At 35.7% G+C, this 12,937-nt stretch overlaps 1 protein-coding gene across 6 annotated transcripts in view; it reads right to left on the bottom strand.

The window, feature by feature from the left end:
* The window catches only part of Rfx3 (regulatory factor X3), a 267,617-nt gene that overhangs the window by 175,671 nt on the left and 79,009 nt on the right, over positions 1-12,937 (bottom strand). For 4 of the 6 annotated variants that reach the window (XM_045150961.1, XM_045150983.1, XM_045150948.1 and 1 more), the window contains exon 2: positions 5,895-5,953. The exons of the other annotated variants lie outside the window; for them this stretch is intronic. Coding sequence is in view for 2 of the 4 variants with exons in the window: in XM_045150948.1 (XP_045006883.1) it covers positions 5,895-5,953 (59 nt within the window). In the remaining 2 variants the exon portion in view is untranslated. The remainder of the gene's footprint in view (positions 1-5,894; positions 5,954-12,937) is intronic. 6 annotated transcript variants of the gene reach the window in all.

Raw genomic sequence — 12,937 nt, 5'->3', positions numbered from 1 at the left:
CTGTGCATTTTAAAATGTTTTCCTGGGAACCATCACAGAGTTATAATTAAATTTTCTGGAGAAACAAAAAGAAGTAGAATTTTTGATAAGGAAAACTGACTTGTTCTTTATATTAGGGAAGGTGCTCAAGAAGTCATTCTAAAAAGAACAAAAAAGGAAGGAGACTGGGAACACATGATTCATCTCAGAGGAAAATTTCATAGTAAAGCATACTGTTGCTTGCAGCCCCCTCACCTGAATGGATGTCTGGACTACCTTCTGTCCTATAATAGGGCTGATGCCAGAACTGACATGTGCCATCCCCTATATTGCTGAAATGAGCCTGAAACAAACTTGGGCTCTGGTGTTGATGGTGATGGTGGTAGTAGAAGTTTGTGTGTAGTTTCAAACAGATGACATGAAGTAAACTCTGTGGTTATTGTATCTTGGCTTGGTATGGATCTCCCAACCCTGTACATTTACAGTAGAAATAAATTCTGAATTGACAGACCAGAAAAGAAAAACTCTTCTGCCTTATCTGAAATACCTCTTCCTTATCCTTTGATGCTATAAGAAATAGTTTCTGAATGGTTTATATATCAAATTCAACATGAATCAGACACTATGCAAGTGAAACAGATCCCATAATAAGTCAGATGTACTACTTCAGTTATGACCAATTTAGCTTCTTGATTAAAGGTAAATTATGCTACTGAGGAGATAGCTCAATCACTAAAGTGTTTGCCTTGTAAGCATGAGGATCTGAGTTCAAGCCCAAGTAAAAATGCCAGGTATGTTGGTTAACCTCCAGATTCCACATACATATACACTCACCTGTATCAATGCATGTACACATACTTGCATATGAGAAAGGTAAATAATGCATATTTTGTAATGAAGATAGGGGATTTTCCAGTAATAAAGAGACAGTGAGCATCTTCTATATTTAGGATACATGTTATGTATATAAAACACACTGTGGGTCAGTAGGTTTTATAAAATGAAGGCTGTCAAATGTAGAAACATATCCCAGAAATTTGATTTCTCTATGATTTTAACATGATGATTCATATTTCAAAAAAATATGTGGGGAAATGTTCTAAAAAAGTAGCACTTTTCTCAGGAAAATACAGATCTACAAAGTAACTAACAATCAAGTGTGGATAACAGATAAAATCAGAAATTATTTCCTAATTGTAGGACTCTACTCAGACTAATGGAGACACACAATAACTAACAACATATATAAATATATGCTAAGGATTCTGTACATCTTTAAAACAATGAATTAATATAGAGGTACTAGAACTTTCAACATGCTGTTGACAATGAGAAATAGTACAATCATTGCTAAAAGCACATTGGAAGTTGCTTCTGAAAAAAAAGAACTATACTAAATATAAAACTTAATGGCTTCACTCCTAGAAATTTATTCAAAAAATTAAAACATTAAAATTTTCTCTGAACAAAATATAAAATAACTGTCTACAGTAACTTTGTCTGTAATAGCCACAAACAGTGGAGGGGCAAATTGTAAAATCATAAACAGGAATACTAATCAAGCATTAAAAAACTCAAATAATATGGATAAGCTCAAGAACATTATGTTGAACAAAAACAGCCAGATACAAAAAATAGGCATATATAGTTTTACGGATATGCACTTTACTGTACTTTGCTTATATTGTTACCAGTTGGTTTGTGGTAACTTTACATGGAGCAAGCCTGTCAGAAGCATTCCTCCAACAGATCAAACAACTGTTAGTAATGAAGTATTTTGTAGAATATGATATATACATTTTTGTATATTTAATATAGTTATATAAAACAAATTTTTAATATTTTATTTATTTATTTGTGTTTATTTATTTGAGAGAGAGAGAGAGAATGAAAGAGAAAGAAGGAAAGAGAGAAAGAAAATGGGCACAGTAGGGCTTCCAGCCACTGCAAATGAACTCCAGACACATGCACCCCTGGTGCATCTGGCTTATGTGGGTTGTGGAGAGTAAAACTGGGATCCTTTCACTTTGCAGGCAAATGCCTTAATTTCTCCAGCCCCTACAACAACTTTTATATGCACCAAGATAGCAAAACATTCCCAGGATTCTCTACTGATATTAATGAGTTGATCTAGAACCAAACACCTGTTATCTCCAAGGCAAGACTAAATAAAATGTATAATTCTGTTTTTATGAAATACTAGAGAGACAATGTCATCTACAAAAACAGTAAAGAAATCAATGTTTAATGGCAAGTGATCAAAAAATGCATGACATCAGTAGATGTGCAAGGTGAGCTTGGAATTATAAAAATAGTCAACAGCTGGGTCTATGCACAAAGGACTCCTAAGTCCTACCACAGAGATAAAATGTATATTCATGTTTATTGCTTCACTACTCACAATAGCTAAGAAATGAAGCCATCTTATATGTGCATCAATAGATGAACCAATAAGAAAAAGTAGTATATATACACAGGAAAAGTTTTATACAGCCATAAAGAAAAATGAAATCGGGCTGGAGAGATGGCTTAGTGGTTAAGTGCTTGCCTGTGAAGCCTAAGGACCCCGGTTCGAGGCTCAGTTCCCCAGGTCCCACGTTAGCCAGATGCACAAGGGAGCGCACGCGGCTGGAGTTCGTTTGCAGAGGCTGGAAGCCCTGGCGCGCCCATTCTCTCTCTCCCTCTATCTGTCTTTCTCTCTGTGTCTGTCGCTCTCAAATAAATAAATAAATTTTTTAAAAAAAAGAAAAATGAAATCATGACATTTGGAGGAAAATGATGGCAACTGGAAATAATTACATTAACCAAAACATACAAAACATAAAAACAACAACCATAAAATTCTACATCCTAAAAGGCAGACCAAATGTCTGAACCTTCACCAGGCCCTTAGAGGGAACACCTGACCCACAAGACACTGGAGAGGGTATGATGAAGACTGACCTTAATCTTCTACAGCCTCTCTTCCCCCCACCCTCTTCTCTCTATCTCTTTTATATTAGTTGTCTTTGTCTTCCTTTACTTAGTGGGCACTGACCTGTAACTCCCAGTACCAGCATGTGGCTATCATCCACAATGAGCTTTTGATCAGAGAAAACTATAAGGTTTCCTAAAAGAAAGACAGATTTCTGTAGGAGTACTTGACCCACCAAAGGTTACAAGGTGCTACATGGGCGACTGGGGGAAAATGACCAATATCTGTCCAAGCAACTCATGATCTCACCTACTTAGCAACAAATAACCTGGTGTGATGACCACACAAGTGCAATAGTGGCACACAGCCATGTTGGGAAACCAACTGGTCTTGATTGGGCTAACTGCTCCCCTCAGTGGTACGGGACCCATAGCCGGAGCTGGGAAACAAGTCAGAACCATATCCAAACATAAGTCTGTTCTCCACTATCAAGCTACCACCAATCATGGGCTATAAGAGGACCTATACCTATTAAATTCTCTATAAAAAAGAAAGGGTTATCTCATTTCTCTGGTGCTAACTTACTCTCCATTGGAGAATATGCTTCTCTTTTCCAGAAAGATGAAGATCCTAAGGAGAGAGCCAGCCCATCATACCTCAAAAGGGCCCTGGCTGAAACTAAGAACAATTGGCAAAACAAGCAAGGGTGCTGTTTTCTTGGTGAACCAGGTACCAGCACAAGGGTGAAGGAGATCAACATAAAGAAAAATCAACTCCTACCAAATCAGAGAGCCAGATACCCAGAGGCCCCCAACACCTCATCACTGAAGCAGACCAAAAATGAACCCAACATGGCTCAGGGAAATTTTGCGGAAGAGGGGGCAAACAGAATTTCAGAGCCACATGTTGGGTCATGATATGCAGACATTTATCCTACCCATAACTGTGGGCTGACTCCAGAATTCATGACCCATATACCTCAACAAGGAGGGGCCAAGGGGAGGGGTTAGGTAATGGATGAGCCTAATAATGGTACCTAATTGACTGTATTCGCTGAGTATACCACTAATTAATTTTTAAAAAGTTTGTTCTCATTTAAAAAAACCTAGATTTGCACGTGAAAAGAAGGTAATAGAATATGTTATATACAAGCAGAAAGGGGGGCTATTGGGGGAACAGAACAGGATCAACAGGAGAAGGCAGGAGAACATGACAAGGGAGTCGAGTAAGGGAGAGAAGAGGTAAGAACAACATGTGTATGAAAGTGCTATAACAAAATCCATGACTTGGATGCTGCCTTAAAAATTTAGTGGAGGGCTGTAGAAATGGCTTAGCAGTTAAGCACTTGCCTGTGAAGCCTAGGGACCCTGGTCTGAGTCTTGACTCACAGGACCCACCTTAGCTAGACACACAAAAGGGCACACACGTCTGGAATTTGTTTGCAGTGGCTGGAGGCTCTGGAGGACCCATTCTCTATCTTCCTCTTTTTCGATCTCTCTCTCACTCTGTTGCTCTCAAATACATAAATAAAAATAATTTAAAAAAAAATAGTAGAGAAGTCCAGTGAAAGTCCAAAGGCATATATCTTTGATCTTTTGTGATACATAAGCAAATGTGTTTGTTTATAGCTTAAATTCATGAGATCTTTTATTTGTTTGAATGTATAATTTCAAGAGCATTTGTATGGACAGTACAAAGTCATTTTTTACCTCTGTAGGTTTTTGTTAATTCAAAATTAGGATATAATTAGTTAATGTACATTTTTTCAACATCAACTGGAGTTGTTTAAAATCACAACTGATCAATTTGAATTGCTTAGAATTATAACTTTTGAGCTGGGGATAGTGGTGCATACCTGTAACCCCAACCATGTGGTGGCAGAGGCAACAGGTCTACAGTGAGTTGGAAATCAGCTTGATCTCTATGGTAAATACCAGGCCAGTTGAGACTTATATCAAGAGCCTGCATTAAAACAGCAATAAAAAGCCACAGAAAATAACCCCTTTTAATTGTTCCTTTTTATGATTTGCTACAAAATGTTAATGGAAAATTTACTACAGTCCCTAAGATAGTTTGGAACGTGTGTGTGTGTGTGTGTGTGTGTGTGTGTGTTGTTGTTGTTGTTGTTGTTGTTGTTGTTCATGTGCAGGGAAGGTTTTATGAATGCTAGGCAGGTGCTATACCACTGATCAGCCTAAATCCCTGGATATTTCCCAAGAGCTCTATTTTTCAAACACGATTCATTTCAATCAGTTCATTGGTAATAGTCCCAGATTTAATTAGTCTTGGCTATAAGTCTTAACTTCTTGGGGTGAAAACAAGAAAATACCAACTCTATTCTCAGTCTAATGCAAGTTATCAAAGGATCAACCATCAACTTAGGGTACTTAGGTCCTAAAGGATGAGACAAATGTATTCAACATAAGTATATCCTCTGTTACACAAAGCTTCTCACTGTTCTTGGACCTCATTTCAGGTTCCAAGTAAGTAAAAACCCTTAGAATGCAAATAAGGAATTTCTAACAACAGACTATAGAGTTATCAGATGGTAACAAAGCTTTAAAAAAAAGGTTTTTATTAGCTTTTATTAAAAGTAAAGAAGCCTGCAGCTGGAAAGATGGCTCAGTAGGTAAGAGTGCTTGTTATTCATGCATAAATATCATTGTCCAATCCCTAACAACCACCATATGGCCATTCATGCCTGTATTACCAGCCATGAAACAGCACCATACATGTGAACAGGGCATGTACATCTGCATACATACAAGCATCACCTTCATACACACAAAATAGAAAATAAAAACTCGGCAATTAATGAGACTTTATCATTTGAAATATTTTAGTTAAGAACCATATATGTATGCATGTATGTGTATATATATATATATATATACACATATATATATATATATATATATATATATATCCACATACATACATATACATATGAAAAAAATTAAGTGAAATACAGGTAAGAAAAGACTTGATTGGCCTCACTTACCACTCTGAGATTGTGAGAACCATTGCAGATTCCAGTCTACATCCCTCTGATAAAAATCTCTGAATAAAAAAGAAATAGGAGGCTATCTTTGGTGAACTTCAGTTGCAAATCCATATCATTTAATTTAATTTTGTTCAAATACCATTTGAATGAGAAAAAAATTAAATATCCCATAAATGCCTCAGGATTTTTTTTTTTTTTACCATGACAGTGTCTTCTCAAATATAGAAGAGGGTTAAACAACAACTTAGTTATTCTAATACATAACTAAATTTTTTATTAAAAAGTAATTACTCAAGCTTCACACTACAGAAAGTATAAGTAATTTTCATTTCAAGTAAATTTCATTCTCAGAAATTCTGTGAATAGTTTCTACTATATAATTAGAATATCTTCAAATATATATATATATACATATATATATATGTATACGCACATATACATACATACATATATATAATATAAAATGTTAAGTTTAGAATGAATTTATTATAAACATTTCACACAAAAGAGATATTTGGTCCACATCAATTTAACATAAAAATTTTAAGTAGCAAATTAGATTTTAGAACTTATTTTATAATGTAACATGTTAAGCAGGCATTGTGGGCCACACCTATAGTACCAGAAACAGGAGGATCACCCTAAGTTTGAAGCCAGGCAGGGCTACATAATGACTACCAGGTCAGCCAAAGCTACCTAGGGTGACATTGTCTCAAAATAATAATGAAGCAAAAGTGATTTCCCTTCATAATTACTTTTTAATGATTCTCTACTGTTTGTCAAAAATAAACAAAATAGAAACATGGTAAGATAAAATGGTCAAATGCCATGATATAACAAATTTTGTACAATATCTTCATAGTTGTGTTTCTACAATAAGCATACATGCTTCTTGTAATCAAAAATTAAAAGCAAGCAGGGCATGGTGGCGCACGCCTTTAATCCCAGTACTCGGGAGGCAGAGGTAGGAGGATCACTTGTGAGTTCGAGGCTACCTGGAGACACCATAGTGAATTCCAGGTCAGCCTGGACTAGAGTGAGACCCTACCTCAAAAAACAAACAAAAGTATTGTTCAATGGACACATGCAGAAAGATTTTATAATTCATTATTTTAAATGCATAAATTAGACAAAGGTAATGGCTCCTTCCTCAGTTATAGTGGAAGGCTTAAATTTTCCTTTATCACTTTTATCACTAAAGTAACTGGCAGATAGTTCAGTTTCATGTGATACACCATAGGCTTTATAGTTTATGTTTATAGTTTGATGTGCTGAATTTAAAATGAGATGTTGTCAGTCCTCTTTCTTAATCCCTTATATGCCCCATTCTCAGGTTCCTCTCTTACTGCAGCTCCAATCTACACATGCTAGATAAGTAGATGTGATTCAATCATTTATTATTTCTTTTTCAATACACCATCACTGTCTCTCAGACTAAGTAAGTTTGATTGACATATTGGCAAATATAATTTTTCTTAATATCCTTTAAGTGGTAAAACAATAAATTTGATTTATAGCACTACACTTTCCAGTTTTAGAATTTGAATTATGTTTATTCCCATCCATAATTTCCTACTGGTTCATTTATTGAGATTGTAATTTCTCTATTTGCACACTTTTTTTATTTTTGGCCTGTAAGTTCTTGTATGGGTGTTTACACATAAGTCTTTGTCCACTAAAACTAGCATGTAGGCTATCTCAAGGTCTATTGACTCTCTGTTCTCTTGGCCATAGGTCATATTTTTTATGTTCTTTGACATGTCCAGTAGTGTTTTTATTACTTACTGAACAGTATGGCAATAAAATATATTGATCTTGGGTTCCATGTACCTCTGAAGAGTGGTAACCTCTGGAGAGCAGTCTCAAGATACAAAATAAAAATTGTTTTATGTTTCACTGAGATAAAGTTGAGAATGCTCAACAAATTTCTCAAGCCTTCCAGTTTGGCAGGACTTTTTTTTTTAATGCTTCCCTACAGATTTTGTGGAAATCTAGTTTTAATTTTTGTAGTATAGATAGAAGGTAAGGCTCTCTAGGATGCACCTTTTATTTTAATCAGTTCTCTCTAAAATTAGTCATCTCCAAAGTTCTGTCAAGTATAAAAGGCAGTGTTATAAAGTGACTAATCCATGGCAACTTTCCTCATTATTGTAATAACGTATCTTATAAGAAAGGCTTCACTTATAAGCAGCTCTCATCTTTCGAGCTTCTGCCATGTGATCATTCGTCATGCAATCCATCCAGAAGTGGAAGCATTCAAGGTACCATCTTGGGTGTGAATAACCCTAACCGCACAACCTTGGACATTTTTGTTATGTTGCAGAATTATAAGGGAAAAATATCAGTGCCTTGTGAATTAAGGTCTCAGATAATTTTGTATATCAGTGACAGTGAATCAAGACAAAGGTCCTTTGCTTTAAAGTTATGAAAATTTTAGTTCTCAACTGGATGCCTGTTATTTTTATCTTCCCTCCATAGTGCTTGGGAACCCATCAATTCTCGGATCCCTAACACACTATCCAATAACTGTCTAATAACTCTTATAAGGTTTCTGACACTTAAAAATTGTTTGAAATCAAACTTTAAAGCTTCTTCTAATGCTTATTTACTTTTTTCTGAACAAATAACCAGTTTTTTAAAGATTAACACATATGTTTCACATAAACATGACAGATATTGAGAGAATACATAGTTATGAAAGGTGATTTTCAATCTCAATTTGTATGCCATCTCCAACAATGCTTTGGAAGGTGTTGAGTGTCCACAGCGTCTATCTCCTTCACGCTGTGCTGCTATCAAGTTCACCGAGAAAGCAGCACTCTAGCTCATTTCACCAGTTCCTCTATGGTTTCAGCTGGGGCTGGGGTGAAACTGGGTTGTTTATCTCCACAGGTCCTGCTCCCATTCTATGTCCCTGCATCCTACTACACACCATGTGGAGCAGGGAATCCAGACTAGGGAACTGGGAGGAGCAGGGAAACAGGGGTCTGGCCTACTCACTCCGCCACTGCGCCCCAACAAATACCAATTTGCTAATCAAAATATCGCGACCTTGCAACTCATACTGCTTTTCACATTTCTTTCATTTCCAGTTTTAATTCAAGTCAAAATAAAAATAGAATATTTAGAGAAACTAACCTAGTCAGAATTCTCCTCAATTTCATTTATGATATTGATATGATCTCACTGTCCAAATAAAAATGTCTTTCTAGTTGTATTTAAAGACTGAAGAAATATCTACTTTTCCCTAGGTAAACCATGACCTATTTAAATGAGAAACCAATATAAATATAAGCAATACTGTATCTTTAAAAACCATTTTCATGAAATGGCTAGTAACATGAATTAAGTATATGTTTGCTGAGCACAGACTTCTCAACTAATTTGGATACTTTCTTCTTGCATTCTTTCTTTTTTTAATAAAAAAGAGAGACTGAGAGAGCAAGAGAGAGAGCAAGACCCAGAAAGGGAATTGGTGGGTCCCAGCCACTATAATCAAACTCGATATGCTTGTGCCACCTACTGAACACGTGCAACCTTATATTTGCATCATCTTGTGCATCTGGCTTACATTTGATCTGGATAAAGATTGAACATGGGTCCTTAGGCTTTGTAGGCAAGCGTCTTAACCACTAAGCCATAATTTGGGTAATTCTTATGTTCACATAAATAAATTCTTGGAGTATATCAAGGACAACATACCACTGAGGCATAAAGCCTAGGGACCATAGTTGTTTCAAGGGCCAACAGACAACCTGAAATTTCTCTTAAAATTTGAAAAATTGGAAAATTAGGTCAGAGAAAATAATTGGTAACCAGTGCTATTATAAGCCAATACTATAATAAAATATATGTTTATAGTATTGGCATGGAGATAGTTATAATGGAGAGATATTTTCAGATTTGAAATAAAAAAACAACTTCAATTTCTCACTATATCTGGCTCTGTGATTCTAATGCATGAAACTCAAGATATTTTCCACTAGACTAGACAGAGCATTCTATCCTTTTCAAAGAATTAAGAACTAATCTCCTCTTAACCCTTTCTTCCTTTTCTTTTTGATTTATAGGAATTGCATTTCCTTACACAGTAGTTAGACAGACCAACAACTGGAACATATTAAATAAGATTCAGCATAATCAGAAATCTCCAGACTCATTCACATTATCATGTGGCTATTATCATGCTACATCTGCCTTATATTTATTTTCTCTAACAGAAATAGGACCTGGGTATCTCTTAATAATACAAACTCTTTAATCTGTTGAAGTAACCAACAGAGTCACAAGTTCCTATCTAGGAGGCAGCTTTCGACCACAACCTATGCGCATCTAATCACATTGAAAACCACAAAGTGTCAAACATCAGTTGACTTAGATTTTCAGATTCACTGACCATTCCATGTTCTCTTAAGTACTTGTTATTTACACTTTCTCAATAAGAGATTCTTTGCCAAGTCATCACAATTTCATTAATAACAGATAGATCTCATGTATTTGGTGACCAAGAAAATTTTCAAAAAAAATGAATATTGAAGACAATATAATGATGTTTTCAACAATATTCAAGACTTACATGTAAATCTTACACAGTATATATAAAGGCAATGTGCTCTGGTTGAAGCTTGGAATGAAATAAGGATAGGATACTAGGATCTAATGATGACCCTCTTTAAGTCTCCTTGCTCAAAAGAAATGTAGTCAGCTTAATCTGAAATTCTAATTCCCTATCCCAGTTCTATTGCAGTTTTACTCTTGTTGACAAAAGACTTTGCCCCTAATTTTAGTCTGAGTTTCTTCAGATACACATATAAACATATTAGCCATAGTAATCTCCAAAAGACTATTTCCATCAAATGAATTGTATCTCAAAGGAACTTGACATTTAAAAGTAAGGATACTTAATCCCAATGTGATGGCACACAATTACAATCCCAACTAGTTCAGAAGGTTCAGTAGATAAACTATTTAAGCACATGAGTTTGAGCCTATCAGGTTGAGAAAAATAGTAAAGCCAAAGCCTGTAACATAAATGACATAGATAGATGTATATTAACCTGTTAATTTGTTTCACTACAATGTCTTAACATTTTAAAGTCTCACAAGCCAGTCTTTAAATGGCTTTTTGACTGAAGGTGGTCTGCATTTTCTTTCATGGCATCTTTATCATTCACACAGGACTCTGGTCTCTCCATCTAAACTTGTCATTCCAATTGAATAAATGAAAAGCAGTGGTAGTGATTATATTTGGTCTTGTATATTTAACAACACTGGGAAGTGAATTTATAAAATGCAAAGGAAGAAGCAGCCTATACTAGGATGGAAACATAAAAGATGAAAAAATTCAACCTAGGTTGATATGAATTTACCAATGGCAGTTTCAAAATGATAATGAAGTTCAGAAATCCTGACATTTTAGGAATTAACTCAACATCAACCCACATTGTAATTTTTGGATTAAAATACATTTTAGATATTTACAATAAAAAGAACATTAGCCGGGCATGGTTTTAGATATTTACAATAAAAAGAACATTAGCCGGGCATGGTGGTGCACACCTTTAATCCCAGCACTTGGTAGGCAGAGGAAGGAGGATTGCCAAGAGTTCGAGGCCACACTGAGACTACATAGTGAATTCCAGATCAGCCTGAGCCAGAGTGAGACCCTACCTTGAAAAACCAAAAATAAAGAACATTAAACATAAGGTACTTTCCCAACTAAACATAACCTTTATATGCAGACCATACAGAGACAACTGTTTACCCAAAATATGTCAGAATTGCAAAAGCAAAAATGGTAGACTGAGTAATCATCAAGTTTACAATGACTTGGTGACACATACTAACAAAAGGCTATCACAGGTTGAATTCACATTCCCTGACATTGTGATGGAGGGATTCAGAGACCTTATTTCAAGACTATTAAAAGCATATGCCAACCAGAGGCTAACATAGGGAAAAATCCTTGACCATACATGGGTTATAACAAATTCATCAAAGCAAATGAATTGTGGAAAAGCAGGAGGGGAAAGGGAGAGAAGAGAAGAGAAAACAATTAGAACTTAAGTAGTAGGGTTGCAGCACCCTCTGGAAGACTTCAGTGTAACTGCCCTTGAGGATCATGGTGCATTGACAAGTTTAATAAATTAGCCTGTGACATGGTTCCACCATAGTTGAAACCACAGCCTATGCTGGACAAGGTGTTCTTGTGGGAAACAAGTTCATAGTGTGGCTGTGAGGAAAGTGGGCACTGTGTCTTCCTGTCTCACCAGCATGTGCCCATGTGCATGTGTGTGTAACATACTGAGGCACCAAGCCTAGAAGAGCTGTTCAAATGAGTTTGTGGTTTTCTTTTAAATGTTAAAATAACAATTTTTTTTTTTTTTTTTTTTTTTTTTTTTTTTTTTTGGTTTTTCAAGGTAAGGTCTCACTCTAGCCCAGGCTGACCTGGAATTAACTATGGAATCTCAGGGTGGCCTTGAACTTACAGTGATCCTCCTACCTCTGCCTCCCGAGTGCTGGGATTAAAGGCGTGCGCCACCACGCCCAGCTAAAATAACAATTTTAAACAATGTTAATATAACAATTTCTTTCCCTTGCATCCCCTTGGGAGTGCTCATGTCCCTCAGTCTTGTTAAGCCCCATGAGGATTCTGGCCCTTAATTTAACCACTGTGTAAAATGCAAACATACTTTCTACCACTGTCTTGGGACATGGAAGGGAGTAAGTGTCTTAGTGCTTCTTCTACACATTAAGGGTCCTTTCTTATGTTAGAGTTTTGGCATGTGTGTAAACTTATTAAATATGTAAATGAATATGTCTAAAACAAGGTATGATATGTTTCTAGTGAAAACAAAACCATGATTGAAAATGTGTAATTCAATATATCTATTATTTTCACACACACAGAGAGAGAGAGAGACATATCCCAAAATAAATAAATACTGCAATTCCTCTAAGAAAAAAAATGTCAACAATAGACTATACTCCAAGATACCACTTGCTAAGTATCTGGCCCTAAGAACATTTTTCTTGAAGTT

The sequence above is a fragment of the Jaculus jaculus genome, chromosome 1, assembly GCF_020740685.1.
Source record: "Jaculus jaculus isolate mJacJac1 chromosome 1, mJacJac1.mat.Y.cur, whole genome shotgun sequence".
NCBI classification, from domain to species: domain Eukaryota; kingdom Metazoa; phylum Chordata; class Mammalia; order Rodentia; family Dipodidae; genus Jaculus; species Jaculus jaculus.
Note: the sequence above shows the minus strand (reverse complement) of the source record. Positions and strands in the feature narration are given on the sequence as shown.